Source organism: Toxotes jaculatrix, chromosome 21, assembly GCF_017976425.1.
Source record: "Toxotes jaculatrix isolate fToxJac2 chromosome 21, fToxJac2.pri, whole genome shotgun sequence".
Taxonomy (NCBI): Eukaryota; Metazoa; Chordata; class Actinopteri; family Toxotidae; genus Toxotes; species Toxotes jaculatrix.
This window is the reverse complement of record NC_054414.1, coordinates 12,314,074-12,340,369: the sequence shown is the minus strand read 5'-3', so window position 1 is coordinate 12,340,369 and position 26,296 is coordinate 12,314,074. Positions and strand designations below refer to the sequence as shown.

At 39.7% G+C, this 26,296-nt stretch overlaps 1 protein-coding gene across 1 annotated transcript; it reads left to right on the top strand.

Annotated features, from left to right (window-relative positions):
• Positions 1 to 215: 215 nt before the first annotated feature.
• LOC121175450 (rho-related GTP-binding protein RhoN-like) lies at positions 216 to 25,246 on the top strand. Its single transcript, XM_041029218.1, has 5 exons — positions 216 to 505; positions 1,898 to 1,985; positions 18,025 to 18,134; positions 21,847 to 21,981; positions 24,393 to 25,246. Exons 1-5 carry the CDS (start codon positions 401 to 403, stop codon positions 24,645 to 24,647), a joined length of 693 nt encoding a protein of 230 aa, XP_040885152.1. The 5' UTR covers positions 216 to 400; the 3' UTR covers positions 24,648 to 25,246.
• The last annotated feature ends 1,050 nt before the right edge of the window (positions 25,247 to 26,296 follow it).

Sequence of the window (26,296 nt, the reverse complement as noted above, 5' to 3'; positions counted from 1 at the left end):
AGCCACAATATGTGTTAAAATGTTTTTCTTTAACAAAGTAGGAAAATGAACATACATGAAACTACCATGAACACGTTATATTCACGCAACATAGACCGAGACGTAGTTTCCATCAGTGTGCAGCTTTTACTTTGAAACGTCCAACAGGAAATCGTTTTTCAATGACGCTACCTCGGCAGGTAGGCTCAGTGTGCCTCACTCCACCGGTGGAGCAGAGGAGCGCGGCATTACGCAGAGCATGTAGCCGAAACTACATCAGACTGTGGAGCTGAAGTTTTTTTTTGGCTTCTTCGAGAGAAACATTTACGACATTTAGATCCGATCTTCGACTCTCAGCGGGCTCGGAGCTAAATGACAAGGAGGCAGAGACACAGAACCACTCAGTGATTCGCGGGGCACGATGGAGAGCAAGGGATTACTTCGCTGTAAGATCGTGGTGGTCGGCGATACGCAGTGTGGCAAGACTGCTCTCCTCCACGTCTTTGCCAAAGACTCGTACCCAGAGGTAAGAGACAGTGTTTCAGAAACACATGAGTGATGACTGCAGCGCAAAGTCGTGCGTGAAGTCCCCTGAAACCACACGGCACGACGAAGTCTCCATCTGGCCTGAGATTTAACATCAAAACTTCAAAACCTGTTAGACACCATCAGTTAGGAACTGACTGATAACTCATATTAATTAATATTTATATGTAGATATTTTTCAATGTATTTTTCTCTTTTATTATCACGAGCTGACACGATGTAAATTATGCCAAATGCTGCCCAAAGGTGATTTCCTTAGAACGGTTACGTCTTTCCTCATCATATTTTTTTTTCCTCTGAATCTTTGTTGTGTATCATAATGTTAAACTGTGGACGCTTTCAGGCTTCAGGTTCGTGCCCATTCTGTTGCGCACAGAAATCTGGGCTCTGTGCGCTTTTGCGCATCAGGCGTCGGTTGGTGTACCGGAGCACTGTGGTCTGTAAATACTGAAGGATCACTGGTTTGAGCACAGCCTCTGGGCACCACACTGACTCAACTCCTCCTTGTCGAGATTGTGTTTTTCACATTTTGAGACAGGCACAATTTTAATGTTTTAATACGGCAACTGAAAAATGTGAATGTCAACATAAAACCGTTCACACAAGAAAGAGTTTATCTCTTGAAAATATTACTTGCTCTTAATGATTGTCATCATAAAAATAACACAACACACAAGGAAATTTGAAGTTATTGGGATGAATTAAGGTTTTTGATATTTAAACCATCAGTATTTTGGAGCTAACAGACATTGTCCAAAGATCAGTGTACACCTGGGATAATATCAGTTGATACTTTAAATGGATTAAAACTGGAACATATAATTTCCATCAAATCTGTGTTGTGGTTTTACCAGTGCTTAGTACGCTGACAACAGTGCATTTTCAATACATTAACAACAGCAGGAAATGTAATTGATTGGCAGAAATTGTGCTGAAAACAACAACAACACAGTGCAGCTTATTGTTTGTTACTCAAAAGGAAGTGATGGACCAAAATGTCTTTTACAGTTTGTAGAGATTTTTTTTGTTTTCAATTGAAACTCTCAAACTGTTGAAGATAATGAAATCAGAGCTTGTTGACCTAAATTTCTGAATTTGGAAATAGGTCAAAGCTCAGAATTGGCCTCATCTACTTTCCACGCACACACACCATCTCACGCCTCTGATGCTCATCACTGCACTATCATCTGCACCACAGCTATTTGAATTAATCAGGATGTTTTTCTTCTTTTTTTTTCTCAACCTCACACTATCCTGATGTCCCTTAATTTGGCTGTTTCGTGTTATGAAAATCGCAACAAATTTCACAAGACATGTTAACACCCCTCTGAACTCTGATCTAATTTTAGCCACACTCACTGTTTCGTTTCAGAACTATGTTCCCACGGTGTTTGAGAATTATACAGCCAGCTTCGAGATCGACAAGCAGAGGATCGAGCTCAACATGTGGGACACTTCGGGTAAGACTCACTTGGGTTTGGTTTCGTCTCTGCTTTGTCTGGCGAGATTATCATGCCAGTGTGATGAGAGGTGAGCTGCATCATCATCCCATGAAGCATGAAGTAATTCATCTGACTCCTCAAGAGCGTGCAACAACATCCACGCTGTGGGTCAAAAGCCTGAGCAACCACAGCTGGAGTGTTGTGGGAGTACTGAAGGACATTTTCCTACTATTTTAAACTGATTTAATTCAGTTTTAAATGTAGACACAACATTGGCAGACACAGAACTTGTCTGTGTTCATACAGCGTTTATATAACTCCACTCCTGTCACCGCCTTTAGAGGCAATTTGACACTTGTAGTTTGTTTTGAACAGCCGCTCCAGAGTTACATCAGCTCTGTGAGAGGATAAACAACTTGTCATTCAACACTTGCCTGCCCCAAGTAGCTGTCATCGCATAATCAACACTTAAGAATGTGTAAAATTCGCTGCATATGTGACTGTAAGTACAATTACAGTTGGCATCATGACCAAATACACGCAACACGGCAGGTTTTCCTGTGTTAAAATAATTCAATTTTGTTATTTTGAGTTAACAAATGCTGATCGCGGGGTTGTTTGTCCACTCCTAGTGCTGATATGGCTTTGGGGCAGATGTTAAAAACTGTAAAGTTGATGTCACAATGTTGATTTTTAGACTGACAAAAACAGTGGTCGGTTTCTGAGAGAGAGTGAGAGAGAGTTTATGGAGCTCAAACAGTCAGATTCTTTCAGCAGTGAGCGAACTTTCTCCCTTTGTCAGCCTTTAGGCCCTTTCGCATTTCATTTCATTCCCACTTCCACAACAAAACCCGAAAACTTGTTCTCACACAACCAGAGAGCGGCTTTAATTCCACTAACCTCCACCCATGCAGACAGACAGAAAGACCAGCCAGACAAGCTGGAGATTAAGAGCTGCAGCTGCTGAGGCTGGTGTTGCCTGTTGGTTTGCAGTGGGTGAGGCCACTGTGTTTGAACAACACCCATTTGAAATTACTGGTTGCTTCACACTGACACACGCACACACACACACACCTTTCTCTCACTGAGCTGTGTGTTGGATAACAATTACACCATGGGAACGCTTAAACAGTAATTTACTCCACACACAAATTCAGTTCATCTTTTTGTGTGAAGCAGGTGCCATTCAGGTGTTTATTATGTCATATTAATGGCATCTCATTGCAAACAATAGAGGCTGAACACAGTGGACATAGAGCTCCCAGGCGTGAATGAGTGAACCTTTATGAATAAGATCGAAGGTGTTTCTGAAACAGAGCCTGCGTGCTGAGCAAAGCTGTGCTAAACCTTCAGCATAAATAAATTTAACAAAAGTCTATTTCTATCTGAGCATGTGTGCTACTGTGCAACAAAATAGGTATTACTTTTTAATAAGGAATACTTTATAAAGGGTTTTGTGAGGATACACAACAGCAAAAGGAATTTTTTACAACCTTTCTATCTAAATGTTGAATTTATAAATGTTTTTTTACTCACTTATGAAGCAATGATAATTGATTTATTAGTGTTTATATGGAGAGTAAATTGTACTGAAAGTTATAGAGGTACAAGTAAATAAAGGACCTTTGTGGCACCAGCATTTTTGGAAATAACATGAAGCTTCAGACAGGAGGCGGTAAGCATAGCTTAGCACAAACACTGGAAACAATATCTGCCTACAAGCACCTCTAAAGCTAACAAATTGACATGTTATATCTCATTTATTTGATATGTACAAAAACCAAAGTGTAAGAACGACAATGTGCAGACCAAGACAAAGGAAAGATGCAATTTGATGTAAGTTCACCCTCGGCGGCACAAATTGACCTGAAGACGCATTCGCATGAGAAGAAAATTAACTTGAGGGGCAAATTTTCTGTGTATCCCAGGGCTTTGAATCTGATTCATGAACATACAGAGACAAGAGGAAAAAGGAGAGAGAGACTGGAGGGAAATAACAGCAAAGAGCTGCATGGCTCATATAAAAACAAATTATCCAGCAGTTAAAATTGTGCATATTATGATAAAGTGAAAAAATGATCTGCTTTCTGTCTGAACATATCTTTTAGAGGAGCTAGCAGGCAGATTTCTTTAAGCTTTAGGCAGAGGCAGTCTCGCTGTTTTCCAGTGAATTCTAGTCTTTATGCTAAGCTAAGCTTAACTGGCTGTAGCTTCACATTTACTGTACAGACATAAGAGTGGAGTCAGTCTTCAAGAAGGAAATCAAATGAGCTTACTTCTCAAAATATTAAACTATTTCTTTGATATAATGAATTAGATTTCTGTCAAAAACTAGACTTTGAATGATCCAGATTACGGCAGGTGATCTGTGTCTGACCTGAGCTGGATTGCTCCAGCTCTGCAGAAGCCACTGAGAGTAGATGTGTACGTTGCCTCGCAGTGTCCCTGCAAGCTATTCTGGGTCTGTGTCAAGAGACAGGTGCATTGGCACCTACATCACTATTACCACAATTCCCTCTGGTACCTGCCTCGTCACACTAATGACTGAAAAGGGGGATTACAGTAACTTGGCTTGGTTACAAGGATGGTTTCTGTGGGAGCCTATAATACCCATGAGTTTTTAACTTCTGCTCTTACTTACATTTGCCATTTCTTATGCAATCACACTTTAAGTATGCAGATACTTTTTCTGGTGTGTGTATTCACAGACATGTGCAAGGCATACATAAGAGAGAGCCGGGAAAATGTTTGTTAGCATTCACTTTGTGTGCATGGCATGCCAGTGTGTGCAGTTTGCATGACAGCAGGTGTACCAAAGCAGTGGGAGTGAGGCCGTGACTGAGACTCAGACATGAAACAAGAATGATCAAAAAATCTGTTTTCATCACCACGTATCATGACAGTATTGATTTGAGTGTTTGAAATGAAAGTAGCATCATATAAAAGAGCAAATAATAGGCAACATGCAGCGTAAATGTCTCCTAAAATATCCGATTTGTGTTGAGGTTGTCAAATTCATTCATAAAGTAAGTACAGATAAATACAGAAGACAAAAGAACACAAACTCTCCCAGATTTTAAGATATAAGGCCTGTGTGAATAGCAGTGGAAAAGATAAGATTAGATGAAGGGCAGATAAGAAGAGAAGGCGCGGGATGAGAGTTGTTGTACAGGCCCACAGAGAGGAGTGAGTGTTAGGCAAGGTGCCAGGACGAGGCTCCGAGCTACCCGCTCATTGTGCAGAAACAAACAGTGGATTTAATTAATCAGCCACTTGCTGTGTGACCAAACACTTGCCCCCTGTCTCCTTCATTCTTCATCTCGCTGTACCACCCACTGCCTCCACAACCTCCTGCCTCCTTCCTTTACATCCAAACATGCTTGTTTTCTGACTCCCTGCCTGGTAGGTTAACCTCTGTTCCTCGTTTTTCTTTCTTCCTGCCAAACTAAATTCCTCTCCTGGTATATGTTGTGCACACCTCTGTTAGTCCTCATTCTTCTCTCAGTCTTTCTGCCCTCTTCACCTCTTTCCTCTTCTGACTTTCATGCACTGGTGTAGGTGACACTGAGCCGAGATAAAGATCAGAGCAATGTGAGTCAAGCTGAGATTCAGAGTTCACTCTTGGCCTTGCAAACAGCAGATGACAAACCAGCCTCACTTCAAGGTCCATTTAGAAGCTGCACTTGGAGCTTTTGATCGTTGCAGGGCCACAATAACTGAACAGGGGGGAGTGGGACAAATTGTTTTGACCCCCTATTTACCCCCTATTTCCGGGCTTTGCGTCTATATTCCTTGGTAGGTCGTTTGTTTGTGTTAACATAAGCACATATTTATTTAGAAATATGCTTCATCTGAGCACAATATAAACTGAATAATTAAGACAGGGCCATAAAAGCAGGTAATAATGCTGGTGTTATTTCAGTTTATATTGTGCCTCAGTGGTGCGTACAGTCACACCAAACAAAAGGACAAATAATGAAATCACCACAGTCTAATTGCTATGTGTGTGTGTCCTGGAGCCTTTGTGTCCCAGGGCAGTTGTCTTGTTGGAAATCCCAGCTTTTAAGTGCCGTAGACTGATAATCAGACTAAATTACCCTTTTGTCTTTATGCTAGCTGTTTTCTATTCGGGAGGGGTTGTATTGTATTGTACTGAAGAGCTATTGAGACTACCATTAGCCTGGCTGGCTAGCGGGTTAACAGTTTGCCCGCCACCAACCAGCCCTGTGCATAGTCACAATGTCATCAAGCTTTAAGAGTCAAATGTTTCACAAAGATGTGGAGATTTATTTTTGCTGTGCCACTTTCTGCTGACAAGACCTTGATATAAAGCTCAGATTGGCTCAGCTGTTTTCACAATAGGTAGGTCCATAGGTGAGCACAACACCAGGTCTATTTGAATCAGAGATGTAGGCCAAGATTCAAAGGACTGGAAACTGACTAACTTCCCAAATTCCAGCACCCCCATTAGCTTATTTTGTATTTGCATATAAGTTTCATAATGTGCTACAATCTATGATGCTAAAAAATGTGTGTTTGGAATCATAAGCCTGTTTGGAAACATTTAAAAGATTAACAAAACAATTTCTGCTCATAACAAATTACTCATGCACTAATTCTCCTTTGTAAGAAGCTTCTGCAATATTTTAATGTGCAATGGACCTCGTGGAGTCATCAACTCAAGGCAACTGTTAGATCAAATCACCATACACCAAAGAAACAAATTAGTCTCATAACTGCAAGCACTGTTGACTATGATTACACAACAGTTGTGCAGTGAGAGGTTGTTGCTTTCCAAATAATAATACGAGACCCAGGCCATAAAATCTGATCCCAGGCAAACTCATCTGCTATAACACAGTTATCATTTCTCGATTTGCCCTTCTCTGCGCCTTTTTCTCTTCCTCTCTTTAATTTCATCTATTCTTTCTAATATCCAGTCTGGCTGCCAACCTCTCACCAGTCTGTTTCCTTCAAGGTCAGGAGTCCCACTGTATTGGGGCAGTGCCCTCTCAGCACTCTTGAACTTGATTAGCTTACCTTGCGTTTTCTTTGTCTGTCTCTCGATCTGTCTTTATGTCTCTCCCTCACCTCTCACTCAATCTTTTTCTCATTTGCTCTGAAAATCCCACACTCCTTTCCTCGGTGCATCCTGGCAGCTCAGATACCACATATGGTTTACTCTAATCCGTCTTTATGTGCTGTGATAAAAACCAAAAACTTGGTGCTGAGAATAATTTCGCCGTTGATTGATTTGTTTCCAGCTCACCATCCTGCAACGTAGCAACAAATGATCTTTACACGGCATGTTTTGTGGACATCTGTGAGGTTCTTTATCTACCAGTGTGACTTCATCTTTTTTTTTATCAGTGGTTTTCCTCTTGCACTGATTGCCCTCTGTGACTGCGTGTTAGAGACAGAGCTGCTCTAACTTGAGCCCAAAGGAATTCACTTTTCACAAGTTCCTGTGCTAAGCAATTATCAACCAATTTTCCAATGTGAGACTTAAAGAGGTCATAAATTACATTAATATATAGACTCTAGGGGTGACCTTTACTTTCTTACTAAACCGTTAATCATGAAAATGCACTAACACACATATAGCCACATGTTTTCTCTCAGGAGTTGGAGGAGAGCAAAACACACTTACATTCATCAGAAACACATCTCCAAATGAAAGCTAATAATGTTTCTCTGTCTGCCTGATGTGTAAATAGGTAGTTCTTTGCCATGTGATATGTTTGCCGTGTCAGCTTAAGGTCATAGTATGTCAGTGTTGTGTTTGTAGAGCTTGTTTCTGCCGCCCCCAAGTAGCACAAAAAAATGTTATTGCAGGTTTAAAAGACTATGTGAATTAAGATGGTTTCAGCAATATAATTCACATTTTAATTTTAGTCGCATAATGGCTAATTATGATGAATAATTAGCAACTTCTTCACAATGTGTTTTGTCAGTGATGCAGTAAAACACATAACGGTTTGAAACTGGGGTTTGAAGTGTTATTTTCACTCGTCTTTGTTGGACTCATTAAGGACCAGTGTGTTTTACTGTTGCTGCAAAGAAAATTACATTTCGGTTTATTTTCCTCTGTGGCTGGCTGATGACAAAAAGCAGTTTCATGCCTGCAGGATGCTCTTGCCACAAAAACACAGCCTTCCAAAACATACAGGTTTCACAGCCGAGCATGTGAAAGTGTGAGGTAAGAGGGTGATAAAACAACTGGCTCAACCTGCAGCGTCACACCTTAAGACAGTGAGCAGTGAAGGAAGGCACTGAGGTTTGCCGCCTTGAACTCTGTCCTACAGGCAGCTTCCTGTTCACAGCATGCAACCTGAAATTTCTGTGATACTTCCTCGAGGGCTAGTCAAAACAGTAAGAACATGTCCCAACATGTTTTGAAACACACACGGATGTGTTGCTTGCACATACACACATGCTGCTCTTTCTGTCACATTCTGTGCAAACACTGCTGGCACTGTATTCCCATTAAAGGCCCTGTTGCATCCCTCCATCCATCCCTCCATCCCAGGTCGACGGAGTCTGTGGCAGAGATTGCCTTAACAACCCATCATTCATTCATGAGCAGCTTTTATGACCCCAATTACACGTTGGCTCCTTGAAAGCACTACCCAGATGTGCCCTGACCGAGCATCTGTGTGTGTGTGAGTGGCACCTGGCTCCATGACAGAAATCTGCTGAGAAAATAGCTTGGTGTGTTCAAGCGTTTCAGAGGCTTTTTGGATAGAAGTGCAGATATCAGAGAACTGGGTCTCTAGTCCAAGTGCTGTTGGTTTTTTCTGCTTAACGTGTGCACTGGTGTGTATGTTTGTGTGTATGAGTGTGAGTAAGCGCATGAGTAAGTGCTCTGAGAGACTAGAGGAGAGGGAAAATATATAAATAGAGACAGTGAAGAGACAGGCATACAGTGTCAAAGCAAAGTGCTCAGTTTTAAGTGCTCAGAGTCATGTATAGGAGGAAGCATGCTGAGTGAGGACTAAATGAGTGTCAGTAGGTTTTCATGGTGCAAACCTGTGCTCCAGTCAATCTGGTCTGATTCTCTTCTGCTCCTGCAGCCCATTAGAAGACCACTGGCACATTGAAAATCAATGGCCTAGAAGCGTCTCCACTCTCATTCCCAGGGGACGCCCGGTCTGTCTCTCAGCCACTGGTGCATGTGTAACCGAGCAGTCTGTCGAAAAGAGACACCAAGTCTGGGTGAACAGTAACACTAACTTTTTGATAAGACGTTTGATTCTTCAACATTAACAAAATACAGGCTTGTTTACTTATTTTTAAAATTCAGTTTAAAATTGAGTTTTTTCATAATTTTTCATCATTTTTTATTTAGGTTTTCTGATTTTTAGCAGACCTTAGTCACACCATACCATATATTAATTGTTAACTATATATGTCTTTATTTATGCCATTTTGTCCAGTAAAGTTTTGCTGGAGCATCAGTGACATTATATATCCAAATAGCCTAAACTGTAAATAACAGTTATTTAAAGCACTCCTATGCTGGATGTAATTTTCAAGTAATAAACAAGTATTTTGGAGAACACAGAACAAAAAATCCTCTCCCAGCCTCTAGATTAAAAGACCCTTAAAATTCAACAGAATCTTGCTGTAAAAGGAATAGAAAGAGATGACAAAAAACTCACTGCAAACCCCAAACAAAACTCTTCATGGTAGCCAAAATACTTCTGCAGCTAGTAAAAGCTTAACACTAACATTTGTGATCAAAAGGACAACGATAAAATGGACATCGGCTTGAAGATCATACTCATGAAAATAAATGAACTGACAGGCCAACAAAAACTGAAAATTTAAATGTCATCAGGTCATGCTGATACACAAAGGATTAGACTGTCATTTCTCATTTTTTAGGCTGTTGCTTAAAACCCTAATGGCTTAGTTGTTACATTACGTGAATGGAAAAAGGTAATTATATTTTGTAGTACAGTTTGTTTAGACACAAAAGCACACACAGAGGGCACTCAAGGGGTCTATCCATCCACTTAAGACCCTCTCTGTCTCTAATCTATAATGCAAGACAGCTATGGCCACTCCATTCAGCCCCCAGCACCTCAGCCATTACTGGGGAGGGCTGCAGGAGTTGGACTGGTGGTGACCCTATTTCTACTGTTTAGTGATATTTTCACTGTATAGACAAACACTTTTGTTTCCTGGTTTTGATAAATGGATTAAATACATCACAACGTGAGAATGTATGCTTTTACTTAATGAATGACTTAAAGGACAAACTGATTATCAAAATAGCTGCAGGTTCATTTCCTGTCCGTTAGTTAATTGACTAATTTAAAAAGTTTAAAACGAGTATTGGCATGTCTCACATTTAGTAAGATTTTGCAAAACTGCCATTGTTTAACATAAGTTATCTCCATGTTTTATAAAATTCCCCTTGTGTCACCTAAACAACATATATGGATCAGAGGTTCATATATTTTCTCTGGGTTTGAACCCACAGTCAGGACTGCTCAGAACTTTACAGCATTTAAAATCACAACAGGAGCTTGGTGGTTTAATGTGAGGGGGAGATGCCCAGATGCCAGTCGGTTCCCTCTGTCATTAATTTTAAGGAATCCTGCAGGATTACTGCTGATTTCAGGCAAAACTGTGCTCACTGGCAGCTCTTTCCCTCTGTGCCCACTGAGTTAGAAATATGCCACAACATCACATAGAATTTCTCACTGAAATCTTGCCTGATACTTGGTGGCTGGTTGCTCTCTACATGAGTGATCTGATTAGACTGAAGCAATTTAACAAATGCTTAAAGAACATCGTAACCTTAAGTTTCCCAGCAAAGACCTGTCAAGTTGTCTTCTTCAAAGGACACTGAAGCACATACCAACCGCGGTACACATCTGCAACGTGTGTGTGGTATTGCTGATAAAAATCTGTTGTCACATTGTCGACGGGCACATTGTGCAAACACTGTTTGCCTCATAGTATGATTGGCAGCACAAGCATCACTCATTCCTCCCCTCTGCTTTTCAGGCTTTTGTTTGGTGTTCAAGAAGAGAAGTATGCATGACAACACACACACACACACACACACACACACACACACACACACACACACACACACACACACACACACACACACACACACACACACACACACACACACATTTATAACATTAAAACATTACACTAAGACTAATTAAAATAGAAGGTAAAACAATTAAAGTGAATATGAACAAAATTCAGAACTAAATGTCCACTTCTCTGTTTCGGTAGCTTTCATCCACATCTCACAGTCCTCATCAGTGGATGGCATTTTGTTCAGTTGTCATGGAGATGGCTCAGTTGTCATCGTTTGCTCCCCATATATGACCACCTGTTATAGCATAACCAAAGTACCATACATACATCTGATCTCTATGACAACTGAGCAAACTCCATCTACTGAGATGCAGTTGAACTAACACCACAAGTAGCAAGTAAGTTTTGTGAAACCACGTTTTCCAAGGTCAAGAATGAACTTTCAACAAAATGTAATGTTTCTGTTATTAAAGGGGGCATTTCAGTTTTCTATTATTGCCCTTCCATAAAGTTTGGGGACTCACAAGAGACAAAAAGCTCAAAATCAGGACAGCATAGGCTGAAATAACCAGATATTTAGTCCCTACTATGGGTCAAGCTCCAAAAACACTGGATCCGGGATGATGCAACAGAGTAGAATATTGAAGACCTGTACCTGCCTGGCAAAAACCCATGTCTTTTACTTCACATGGCCATTTTGTCAGGCAGGCTTTCTGTAATAAATGTGTTGTCTCCAAGCCCAGTCCGGTATAATCCTGATGACATTCAGGGGTAATTTTCTCAGACTTGACGAAGCTCCTCCAGAGACACAGGCCGAGTAGTGCTCTCCACAACTAATAGACTGATCTTCATGTGTAAAACTGGTGGAGTGCCCCTTTAACTTTAAGGTTTTTGGGTCCACTGAGAAATCGCTCCTGAGAGGAAACATCAATACACTTATTATTTCAAATACATTACAAAAATTTGGAAGAAATCTACATTGCTAGCTCAATGGATAACCTGTTTCAATGACAAACTAAATCTGAGAATTGAGAAAAATATATCAGGGATAATACCTTCACGTTAAAATCATGTGAAATTTTAATGCATTTCTGTACAGGCAGAAAGACAAACAGCATTGTTTCCTCTGCAGGGTGTCTCAAAGTGTTTATGCATATAAGCTGACTGATTAGTCATGCTGAGTGTGTGTGTGTGTGTGTATGTCTACTGAGTGGACTCTATTACTTTATGATAATCATCTGAACGTACAGGCTGATTTCACTTTTGGTTATTCACTAGAGAGTCGTATTGTCCCCACATTTCACACAGTATGAGTGTGTAGCCGTAATGCTTAATCTCAGTGGGCGGCATTATTTATACATTCAGGTGGTGGAGGGAAAATACATTAATCAATAGCATTAAATTGTACTGCCGTTTTCTCTCTGGGTGTATTTCAGGAACTCAGACCTGCATGAAAACCTGAAAAAGGCACTATTTCTTCAGAAGGGCGTAACTGGGACAAACAGGATTTAATATTGATGAACATTACTGTGTAATGATGGAAGCTGGCAGACAGAAATGCCATAAGAGAGGATTAATAATGTTTTTCGGTGCAAACGTATCTAGGTGTGTGTGTTCCCTCTGAATCACACAGCCCCGTGAATACTGAAAGATATGACGTGCAGTCTGATTGTCTCTTCTCAGACACTTCACGGCTTTGAGCTCAACTAACTAAAGAAATTTCCCAAAATACAACGGTGGATGTTTAATAATGAGTTGAAACCAAATGAGAAAAAGGAGATATCTCCGGAGCATTAAAAAATCACTAACAAGATTTACCATATTTAATATAGAATAGATAATATGACTCCCATCATTTCGTAATTAAGAAACTTGCCCAGTGGGGCTCATTAAAGGTCTCTCATCAAGAAACTTTACTTCATAAAAAGCTTCTGTACCTCTACGCTGAACTTTCAGTACAGTCTGGATTATACAGATGAATTAAAGAAAAAAAACCCTGAAAACATAAACATATGTAGATACTCTATTTGTTTCTCCTTTAATTTGTCAGTGTTAGATTTATAGATTTGGTATATATATTTATGGGTAAATTATGTAGGGATACACTGTTATGTTGATCCTTATCGTGGTACTTGTGCCTCGAGTTTAGAGGACGTTCTTAATTATTTCCTTTGTGCTGTACATACTCTGAAGATTGGAAGACTGTCTTTTTTGCCGTTTTTAAGGGCTGTTTAATTTTGATAATTTTATTTCAAAGGTTTGGGAAAAAAGGCAAGATGGACTATTTAATTAGTACTTATTCATATTTATGAATTTTGCCAGCAGACATGAACGTCTGAAAATCCAAAATCATTTAAATGAGTTGTCTTTCATTTTTGATTCAGTATGTGTTTGATGATTCACGCTAACAGCTGCCTGTGTTATATCCTGCCCTGTTGTTGTCTTTGTATGCAATTATAAAAACTTCATTCAAATCACCTTACATTTATAAATTTAGGTTGGTGAGAGGCTGATCCCGGTGCCAATAATGTGACACATGTGGTCATCAGAAAATTGATTTTTCAGAAAAAAAAAAAAGCAAAAATATTCTCTAGTTCCAGCTTCACAAATGTGAGCATCTGCTGTCTTTTTCTGTCTCATTTGACAGTAAACTGAGTTTTTGTGCTTTGGACTCTCGGTCAGACAAAATAAGCTTTTTCAAAATGTCACTTTCAGCTCTAAGAAATCGTGATAATGAGAATAATCATTAGTTGCAGCCCTATTTCTCAGAAAAGCAGCAATTTCATCACATCCGCACATTCTCCCTATCCTACCTCGACAGCTTATTTGTTCTGTATTTTCTCTGCTTGGTCTGTGCTGTGGGCACCAATTTTCAACTTTGACACACCCGGTGTGTGCTGCTCTTATATGTATTTAACTGCATATGGCAAAATTAAAGGATCCTGTTACTAACAGGAACAGGATATGCCCACCAGGGTGATTTACATACCAACTTCTGTGTATTTACATTTTCAAAGCATGTGCATAAAAGTGGGTTTCAAAAAAGAAACCATTCACACAACATTACTTGAGTCTTTTAGGAAGGACAAACCTCTCTAAACAGCCACAAAATTCAAGCCAGACATCCGTTAATAGCAGAACACAAGTGGATTACATAAAACGAGAAGAGGGCATGGACAGTACATGCTTACCGGCCTGTTGTTGTGAAAGACCAAACAGACAAGAGAATAAAGGAAACAGTGCTTTTTGAAAGCATCAAACATCAAAAGCTGTCGACCCCATGTGGAGTCACAGCGTGGTGTTGCCGCTTCCCACACTGTTGTGCGTCACTGCGCTAAACGTTTGTACAGCAGATGCACATCTTAGACAATTTTGACGTTTCACTGGCACCTTTTAGGTGAAACTCAAATATAAGTCTGTACATACCTGTATTCATTTTCAAGCTAGTTATGAAGCGTGTAAATATTTCAAATGAGCTGTAAAGACTTTAAATGACGTTCGTATTGTCCTGTGTGATTGCTAAGTACGCGCAGCACTCCAGTGGCTGAGTGTCTTTTAAGAGTTTGTGCTTGATCAGAGGGTTTTAGACAGAGACAGATGGGTTTGAAGTTTCTTTGTGCTGCTGCTACAACGGCAGGAATCTTCCCATGAGGGGAATCATACTACAGGGCCCACAGAGGGTCAAAAAAGCTCACAGATCAATACACATTAGCTGCTGCTCGAGTGCTGAACATAGATTAGTTGACATCATGGAACCTCAAGGCTCGCAGTCTGCAGCTTGTATGTGTGTGTGTGTGTGTATGTCACAGTGAATTTGTGTTTTTTTATGTAGAGTCAAGTAAGCTCTACCGTTATCCATGATTATGCTAATAGCAGTTTTATGAGGAATAGTGAAGCTGAATCCATTTTGTAAGCATGAATGATTTCCTGATTCCCTACATCTGAATTATATTTTCATTATCAGGAATGTGAAGTGATCATTACTGTAACCTCAGACCCCTTTTTTCGAAGGACTGACCTCTATTTAAATCATTTGATACACACATTTTAGGAAATACACAAAATCACTTTCTATATGTATGTCCAACATTCATAAAGCAGATAAGCATATTTCACAAAATGTACTACTCACATGTGTATGCAACTACTCTTTTTACATTTCTACTCTTTCACCACATTTCTAATCCACACAACCTCCTGCATGTTGTCAGGATGGTTAATGGCACGAACCTAAAACCTTTTGACAGATTAATTTAATGAGTGTTTTACTCAAAGCTGGCCTTGGCAGGTATCTGTTTTTGGAACCAATGTGGAGAGACGAAAGATTCGAGTGCAGAGCGACTTGAATCTCAGGAGGGTCTTGATGCTTGTTTATTCTGGCAGGGGTAGGTAGACTGAGCAGAGGAGGACTTGGCAGAGCAATAAACAACTATATTGCTGCTGAAGGAGTACCAACTAACTGAATACACCAGAGAGAAGCAATCACCTAAACTCCACAGACAAGCTCCTAAATAAACAGCTCAGGTGTTTTTTTAATAGGACGAAGCGATCTGAACAATGGGTCCCACACAGCTCGGTTAGATGGCACAGACTGATCACAGGTTACCTGCCCAGAGGAGATCGTCCCTTAGAATCAGCACCCTGGACAGCTCTCCAGAATCAGCTTATTTGAAAATATTCATGAGCTAACTTACCAGCCATGTTGTTGTCTACAATTGTTACTTGCTGTAACATTTACAATGGAGAATAGTTTTCCACTTCCATTATGTCTGCTTGACAAAATGTAGAGGAAGTTGCAGGAAGTAGCTTTTTAAAATTACATTAAAGCATAATGGAGTTTCATTATGTTATTATTCCGTATTCTGCTATGTTTCTTTTTCTCCTCCTTGCCTTGGGAAGTTTTTGTCTTTATCTGATGTTTTATACAGAGAACACTTAAAAAAATGGATGGTGAAGTGAGTTAAAGACCCATGTTGACTCACATTTCATATTGGCTTAAGCTGTTTTTCAACCTCTCAAACAGTAATATTCATATAAAACATCTGAGCCAAAAGAAACTTATCTCAAGGTCCATTTGTTAGCTTTTTTTCCAGAGCTTCTTGGAGTCTTCCTCAGCAACTGGAGTTTGTTTAGTTGTAATGTTGTTATAGAACAACTGGGGACCAGACTGAAGTTTAGGGAAGACCCTGAGATGTGGCTGAAAGCAACGGAAAAATCTATAAAGTGGACCTTGAGTTAAGAATTTAATGTCAAACTACTGCTTACATGCCTTATGTCTTCTGTTGGTTGTCTCTGTGCATGTGATAGCTTCAGGTGTGTTGGCAAATACATCAGCTGTTGAAGTATTTTGCAATAGTCGGCACGAGTTCTAATGATAGTAGCTGACCAAAAGACATTACTCTGCATAGCTGTAACCTATATAGGCCTAGTGTACTTGCAAAAGTGCTTACAAAGCAGCTCTGCAAATTACTTCTTTTACAGTGTCCCATCCTACTGCCCAGATTTGACCAGCAGTATTTCATAAGTACAGCCTGCATGGCTTCAGGTGGGCTGAGACTAACACCTCTTGACATTTCTACGCCATTTTTCTTTACTGTTTGATCTGTATGTCTGGCATCGGCTCAAAACTAGTGATTTAAAAGAAAAACACTTTCGGTAACATTGAAAAAGAAATGTCTGCAAACGTCTGTTTTATTTCTAGATTTCCAGACTTGCAGAGAAGCTGTTCCAGTGGATTGCTACAGAGACAAAGAATCAAACTTTTTTAACACCTCAGTTGATCCCAGCTGCTGTCTGATGCAGAGGTGGAGCTGACAGTGTGAAGCTGAGCTACAGCTGTCAGAGCCGCTTCACTGCTGTCAGTGGGTGTGTGTGTGGAAGCTGAGGAGACCTACGGGTGGTTTAGGGGGACTGGTGACCAAAAGACATTACTTCCACTCTCTCCTGCTGCCTTCGCCCATTAATGAATTAATCTTCCTATTTTTCTGCAGATGTTAAGACTTAATCTGAACCTAAAAAAATACTAAAACACAAAGGAGAAAGTGAGATCCTGTGCGTGTGTGTGTGTGTGAGAGAGAGGACAGTATGTGTGAAACCCAGGAGCAGGGAAATTAGTCAGCGAGACAGGAGAAAAATGGTTGTAGCCTTTAGTTTGACATTTTTTGACCACAGCAACACGTGCACAAACATATGTTTTGCTTTGGGGCCAGATTTTGACAGCACAACACAAATGAGGGTTAAAAATGGCTGATTTTTTTTTGGCCTGTGTCTTACACACATACTGTGAATGTAAATTACCCCGCAGGTGTCACATTTGATTAGATAAATGTATATATACACTACATTACTGAGTGCAGGAGGAGTTATTTTGATGTAAAAGTTCATTATGTTTTATCCTAAAAGTTGGATTATTTAAAAAATAACTTATATGTGTAACTAATATGTGTGAAAGACTCAGTCACGTTCTATGGGAATTTTCCAAAGCCCTGTGTATGGTGACAAAAGCACGTAGTGTTGGAGACAATGAGGGAAATGGAGAGGGAATGCTGTTCCTAACCCCCCCCACCACCACAACCCCGACTGGAATGTGTCCCCTTGCCCAGGTCACAGTGCTCAATTGAGCCAGGGCCCCCGGCAAAAACACATGCCATTCTGAAATACCAGGTGACGCTTTGTGTGAGCCATTCATTATATCACTGTCACATGTCTGTCTGTTGGCTTATTCAAGACTGTCAGACAAACAGACCAGGGGTTGTGAACGAGGCCCCTCTGTTCGTTTCGAAAGCAATGAATTACACCCACTCATTGTCATCTGCAGAGTGGTTTAGTTCATGGTAATTACATTTAATCACAGTTATTACTGCCAAAGGTGCTCTGTAATGACTCACTTTGTGATAAAAAAAAAAAAAGTTAACTCTTCAGCAAAGTAACTAAACAACATATAATCCACCTGGAAACACTGGTCATGTCTGTGTGTATTTTTCGCCCGCAGGTTCAGCCTACTACGACAATGTGCGGCCATTAGCTTATCCTGACTCAGATGCTGTACTCATCTGCTTTGACATCAGCCGTCCGGAGACACTGGACAGTGTCCTGAAAAAGGTCAGTGTCCACATTTACAAAAGTACAAATGTGTCCTCTAATGTTTTTTTTTTAAACACAGCTGAGATGATTTTCAAGTTACAGTTTGTCTTTTTTATCAAGACAACAGAACCTTCTCAAACCTGAAATTACTTATTTTTATGGCCACTTGAACAACATATTACAACAGTTGCACACATCCAGCAATTAGTGAGCAACACTAACATACATTTTAGCTCTCTCTACTAAAAACAGTGGGAAATGCTCCACTATGTCCACCAGCTAGTGTGCTAATTAACAGACACCAATTGTGTCTGTTAGGTGCTGAGCAAGTGCTGTATGGAAGGATTTTAGCTTTTTTGCTGAAAAGAGCTGCCAGAAAACTGTACAGTGTTTTAATCTGCTTGGAGCACAAATAAGCTTATTTTTGATAAATCTTATTATATAGCAATTTTCACTGCTAACGAACATCAAACAGCGTTTTTCAGTCCGTAGACATCCCTGCAGTCAGCGCTATACCTCATCAATATTAACAATGCAGGAAAAACACTTATCTTTTATCGTGGGCAAATTCTCACAACTGCAGGGGTCCACTTGAGAGCTAACTTGAACTCTGACCTTATTAAATGACCTTAGTGATAGTGGTGAATAAACTGATCTCACAATGCATGCGTTGGATGCCAGAGTGACATGTTGAGAGGTCAGTCTATTCACAGTTTAGAGGCAAAACAAAGGAACTTATCCTCAAGTAAGTGCTAAAGCAATGAACTTAAGTACAATGTGCCATCATGTCTTGTTTCTACTACTTTGGTGTGTTTTTTTAGCTTATTTTCCATCTCCAAGCTTTCTCAAATAACACCCTTGCAGTACATAGCTCTTTTTTTGTCTGACAGTCTTCCGCCTAACCAATTTTTGTGCCATCCAATTTTCCTTTTAGAAGGTCTATTCTTTCTCAACATGGCTAAGCTACAAAAATACCCCTCGGATCCTTATCACTTCCCCTTTTTTTCCTTTTTGTATCTTTTGTTCTTTTTAGTCCAATCTCTCCTCAAATGCTTATTTAAATCCCCCATGTTAGGCTGTCTCATCTAGCATTACCCAACCTAAGATGTTATCCCACTCTCTACCTGGCTATTACCCTTTCTTTAATGGCTCAACCCTTACTTCACAGCTTGCAACAATTCTTCACCTTTTCTTTTTTTCATGACTTTCTGAATAGCAGCCTGTCAACATTGCTGTATCTCATTTCTATATTTCTATGTTACAAGACAGTAACATACAGCATGGTCAACATGTTCACACCAGATCTCCCATTATGAAAAAGTAAAAAAAAAAAAAAAAACTACAAGCACAATAACAGAGGAAGACAAACATACAGCACAAACAGCTCTCTCAGACAATGTGAGGGTGTATAATTGTAATCACAGGTTTTTACAGCTACTGTTTCACAGTCAGCATCATGTACCACACTGAACTGATGCAGTCTGGGATGTAGCCTCAATTGATTTAAAAAATTACTGAAGTTCCTTCCAAGCACAATTAACCCACCCAAGATTTTTTTTTTCAGTGAATCAAAAAGAAAAAACACTAATTTGTCTGTTCATCTAATTTTTAAATATTTTTTCTAAATAAATCAGAATATTAGTCAATAAATTTTATTTCTAAACATTAATGTTATTTGAATGCCTTATGCATACTGCCATATATAGCATTTAACTGTGGAAAACAGCCTTAGACTTATTTTCATTAAATTTTCACTTTAGAAGTATTTAGTCTGAATAATACCAATACATTTTCCAGGTATTTGATCAAAAACCAAATTGATGGACAAATTAAAATTTTGACCCGATGATGGTGTGAGATGAAAACTAAACCAAAGTTATAACAATTCTTTCTGAGAAATGGTTTCATGGAACTCAACAGTTGTCATGACGTTTCCCTAAAAACATAAAATGTCAGCCTGATGGTGGCATTAGAGGAAAAGTCAGGGGATCACCAATGTTATTAGGTTCAGAAAATTTCAATGACAATCCATCTACTAGCTGTTGAGATATTTCAGTCTAGACCAAAGTGGTGGACTGATTGACTGACTCAAACTGCCATAACCAAGAACCTGAAAGTATCACAATCAGCCTCAAAAACCCAACATGTGTAATATGTGTGTAATCATATAATGGAAACTCCTCCTCAACTCCCTAAATTCCTGAAAGTATTGTGTCCCGTACAGTTACCTGGGCTACAGAGATATTTTTAAACTGAACTGTCAGCTGCAGTTCTTGAAAACAACCCTCTTCCATTTTTATCCTTTGACAAATCAGAATCTCAGCACCAGCAGCTCACATTCTGGTCTTTATCAGGGACAAAACTCCCACCAGTTCTTAACATTAATGCAAACAATGAGCCGCTCTTCCCATGGGTCCTTTGTGACTCATTGAAATTGCTGCTATTCACGAGTTACACAGTGTTTGGTGGAGGGGCATACTGAAAGGCAACTGCTCGCTCTGCACAACAGCACAACGCGCCGGAGCCCGTAACAGCAGCGACACTGGCATCCGGGAGAAAGGATCTCTTTGTAAGCGAGAACAAATGGAGCAACAGTGCTCAAAGTGGTGTGAGGAGATAATGAAAGGGGACTCAGAGAGGACGAGAGTGATAGAGAGAAAGAGAAAGAGTTTAACAGTTTGAGTCATGTTTGTGGTCTGTATACTGTCGGTCTCCGTCTGTCTGTCTTCTCCCAGCATTTCTGACCATGCACATCATACTGTTGTGAGCTCATGTTGTAGCAGACAAAACATCTATTGTATATTGTTGCATTGTTACAGTATGTGTGGTCTGTTGAAGCCAGCTTTCATGTCTGAACACTGTTATGCCAAATTATCATTTTAAGACTTAATGTGCTGCGTTTCCAGAGCTCAAGGCATTAAAGGACCATACCAGTGTTTTTTCTATACTTTAGGCTGACTGACAACAAGGCCACGCAAAAAATTACAATGGCCTGCATTGGTATGGGTGTGTTGCTACAGGTTACAAGTGAGAAGATGGAATACAAATTAGGAAGTCCAAATTGTTTGATACAAAGTCGAAGCGACTTATACAGAGTTTAACAATCCAAATCAAGATTTGAATATAAACATGGTGTTTTTGTGTCATTAAATAACTGCTGTTAATGGCTATAGGTGCAAGAACATTGTTGGAATAAACGTTAAAGTGAGTAAGATTATAACAGGGGCCCGGTATCATTATACATTTATAACACAAGATATTAGTATTAAGAGCTTGTGAGAGGAACTTACACCGAGCTAAGAAACAGTGCTGCCTTCTCTGGTTCAAGGTTTCAGGTCTGTTTTACCTCTGGGTGATGTTACAGGAGTGCTGCATCACTGCAGCAAGGTGAAAAGTTAAACTACTGAAAGAAAAGAGATTTTCAGGGGGTGCTAAGTTACTCTTTATGCAGAAATTCAGAAATTGTGACCTGATGGGACTTTGAAAGAAACTTTTTCCAGGTTGAAGGCATCTCATATGACCAAAAATATGCACTTTTGCAAGGTTAGCTTGTAGAAAATCTTCAGAAACAAGTATCTTCCATTATAGCAACATATTAATGCCCATGGTTTTGGAATGAGCAACATATAGTGTCCACATATTCTTGGCCATAAAGATTGTCCTCAGTTCAACCTATGTTTAATTTATAAGGGCCCTGTGCACTGATATGTACTTATCTTTTAATACCCAGTGGCAGGGTGAGACGCAGGAGTTCTGTCCCAGTGCCAAAGTGGTGCTGGTCGGCTGCAAGTTGGACATGAGGACGGACCTCAATGTCCTGAGAGAGCTTTCCAAACACAGGCTCATTCCTGTCACCCACGAGCAGGTGAGGAATCCAGAGAAAATGCAACTCATCTCTTAAATATGTTTGTATTCTCTTCCTTTTCCAGCCAGTGTCTGTGATCGTCCGCTGTTTCAAACCTAGCTTGACATTAACTGCTGCTCCTGTTTCTATAGCCTAACAATGCCACAGTAATTTTTCATATGAGAAGAACTGAACATTGTCTATTTAACTTACGTAACATTATAATATTTGAAACATGCATTACTTATGGGTTTAAATGTACAGTCCATTTGCACTGTTTGCACAATTTTCATTAGCCTATGGTAACACTGATTTACGTACAAATTTAATAATATCATCCCAAGCAACTGATAGCTAATACTTTGTTCTCTTGTGCACATATACAAAAGGTCTGATAATGAATTTGGAGTATGACATTTGCTCCAGATCATAACTTCCACAAATATGGAAACACAAGGAGAATAAAAGACCTGGGACTGAACAAAGAAGGAGACAAACAGCAGGATGTGCGATAATACAATTGTTTTGTTTGTGTCTTGAAGCGATGAGCAGTGGCACGCATGAATTTTAATAGCCTATTTTCATGTAAATGTGAATTCCCACTTCTTGGCAGCCTCTTGTCAACAAATTAATATTTTCTCATGCCTCCGACAAAGCAAAGGTAACGACCTTCATTGTCCTGTCAGTAATGGCATCAAAATTGGTCCATCAAGATCTCTGATTAGTTTTCTCTGCATAAACTGATTTGGTTCCAAATTCACGAAAGCCTTTGATTAAAACAAAACATCTAAATGTTTTCCCACTTTCAACTTTGAAACAATTTATCCATCTTCTCCATTCAGTCCTCATTGTGAAGTCACTTTTACTTTGCTCTTAGGGTCACTTCTAACTGAAAGGACATTTAAAATGACCCCACCATAGTCAGCTACACCATATTTTTTAGTACATTCGTACTGTGTTCTATTACTATATTCACCTTATAATTTGAAGCTCTTAAAAAGTCACAAAAGCTGTGTGAGTGACAAAAGGGTAAATGAGGCAAATGATAGATTATGTGGGTTGAAAATGGCTGAAGTTGTACTTAAAAGTGTGATGTGAACCAAAGAGCATTTTCTTAATCATCCAAAGAGCTGCGCTGCAAACGGCAACAAACTAGGATCTTAACATTTCAGCCACTTGACCAACTGATGTGATCCCCAGGGGAAAGTGCATTCACCAGAATAAACCGAACATGAACTGTGTGACTACTGCTGTAATCGGCTTAAGGCTTTCAAAATAGAGACTTTAAGTGTTGGAACATTTTGATTAATGCAAAAAATAAATAAATAAATACAAAAATGCAGCCTCCCTGGTAGCACAGCTCAAGCCTTTAGCATTTTTCATAGAGGAGGAATAATAGTGCCCAATCTGGCAGCTAAGATACTTCTTCTGTATGGCATATCTCTAACACCTACGCTGTCACACAGTGTAAATGTTTCATTGCTAAAAAAGTTGCTGCATTCAGCTGATGACACATAAAAAGAGACTGAAAGTGAGAAACATGAGAGATAGTAGTAGTAGAGCAGCTCCATTTATTTCCCATTAAAGAGTTTTTCCTTGTCCGATTTATGCTGCACAGATTGTTAAGTCCTTTGAGGCTAATTTGTAATTTGTGATATCAGGCCATATAAAGAAAACCTGACTTGACTGACTTTACTACATTAAAGACCTAAAGACGGACTGGTTAAATCAACCTGACATCCAAGTTTCCCCTTTTGTATTACTACATACACCCAAGCAAGCAGAGTCTGTGCTGGAGAACAGGTAAGCAAAATGAATGCACCATATGCAAGTTCAATTAGTCCAGATTAAAGATGGTGCTAACTACAACTGGGAATAAGCTGAGCTTTTATGCTCAGGTTTTATAGTCACACATAGGCCTTGAATATTTCATAGCTGTGTGGAGGATCTCAGCTATCTGGATGCCCCAGCTACCTATCATGCTTCCGAGAGTGCAGGCTTTTATTAAGTGGGGTGTTTTTACTGTATACATGACCAAGTACAATGGTCTGATTTCCATAAAAGCATGGCAAGGTTAATGTAAGAGCATGTAACAAGCTGTGATAATAACAAACTTTTAGGGCATGTTCTACACTATTTGGTTACACTGTTTGGCAAATGCTTTATTTGCCTCCACTGAATTACATGAGGCTTCCCACAGGATTAAAGTATTTCAGAGGGTCAACACGGTTTAAGGACATTCTCTCTCACACACAATTTATTTATCATAGCTCTAAGTATTAGCTTTCAGCAGCTCTTTAGGTGAGTCACTCACTTTTGGACTACAAACAAACTGAAGCAGAGGGCTGGATAGATGCTTGAATTTTGAAGTTGTCATTTTAATGTTAACGATCGATCAAAAAACTATATTGTGTAATTTTCTGTGTTTCCAGGGCACAAATTTGGCGAGGCAGATCGGTGCCGTCGCCTACACAGAGTGCACCTCAAAGTATTCAGAGAACAGCGTCCGTGATGTTTTCCACGTCACCACGCTGGCATCTGTGTCCCGCATCCACCGGCCTCAGCTCAAACGTGCTGGCTCACGTCGTGGTCTCAAGCGGGTTTCCCAGCAGCCGCCACGGACTGAGATCCATGAGCACCCACCTCCCATTAGAAAGGACCGGGCCAAAAGCTGCGTGCTCATGTAGGACCAGAGTCTACCAGCGACCTGACCTGTGTGTGCTGATGGACATGAACCATACCGCACATGAACTTAATTTATTGGTGAATTCTTGTCAAATCTTTGCACTGCATAAAGGACAATGTGATGAAAACAAGAATGAATGCTATCCTGTGGAGTTCTTTAAGGAATTGTTTGTCAATCTTTAGCAAAACTCTCCTTGTTATTTTTCTCTGTGGCTGTGCTCTCATCGGGGGGGACTGTAGTGGCAAAAGCTATTTTTCTTTAATGCTTTTACTTGAACAAGTGGACAAAAATGGGCATGGACCCAAACAGGCTGGTTAGCAAATGAAACGCAAGGACAGAAAAAAAAAAGTGTGCGTGGAAATTAAAGAAAAAAAAAACTCTGAAAGATCACTTTGCAGGAACCAGCAGTAACAGTGCTGGTCTTGACCTCTTTTATGCCGTTTCCTGTTTTGAAATGCTATTCTCTCTTTAAGTGTTTAAGTATATGAAGCACAATACAATGCACGCAAAATATTCTGAGCTACCCGTAAACGTCAGGGAATGAACTCTGCTGTTCCACTTCATATGACAAGTTGAAAAGAAAATCTGGTCAGACAAAATACTCGTGGGCTGAAATGACACTAATTTTCTTAAACCACAAGTGCTTTTAATATTGAAAACTGAATAATCACTCACCACATAATACTGAAGTGTTGTGAAATTAATACTGTTCTAATAATCCACAGTGGGAAGGAAAGTCACAGAGGGAGTTAAGAGGGTGACTGTTATGTTGTACATGTAATAATGAAATAAAAAAAAACTTGCTCTGCTGAGTGTTGGAACATCTTTAATATGTACGCTATTCATTTGACTGTGATTTGGCATTGTTCCTGAATAATTACACTTAAAAAGGTTAAGTGTATAAATGCAAAAATATTTTATTCATTCTACTTTTGTTTTGGCCAGAATTTCTCTCAGTGCATCTCAGTTCACTGAAGCAAAGAGCATAGTAGTTTGCAGCTCTAAACATGTTGTCTCAGGAAGACACAAACATTTCTCTTTCCAAAGGATTCCTCTGCATTTCAGAAGAAAATATAATTTTTCCCTTGAAGAAGATTTCCAAATCGAATCAACAGCACACAAATAGCAACAGCAAATGGAATCTTGGCTGAAAAAAAAAAAATCTACCATATGCACAAAGTAGCCTGTCTGCAACGACTTAAGACATAATCACTGTAATAAAAACAGTGATAAAAACAGTACATACGCAACAACAATGGTAAACAGCAACACATACCTTGAAACTTGTCAATATCCATGACCTTGTCTCATTTTAAACAAGAGTCTATAGCCACATTACTTAGGCACAACAGTGCTTTGAGCAGAATGCTAATGTAAGTATACTAACATGCTTACAGTGATAAAACTAATAAGCTGATGTTTAGCAGGTAATGCTTACCACATTCATCTTAATTTAGCGGTTTAGTATTTAGTACAATGTACGGCTAAAGCTGAGTTTTCATGATCCTGAGATTTTGACCTGATGATGGAGCTCGATTGAATACGTAGGTATCACTTCCGGGACTACAAATATCTGTACCAAATTTCACGGCAACATTGCTGAGGAGTTCTGGACTGAAGTGTTGGACCGACCAACCAACAACTAAGAAA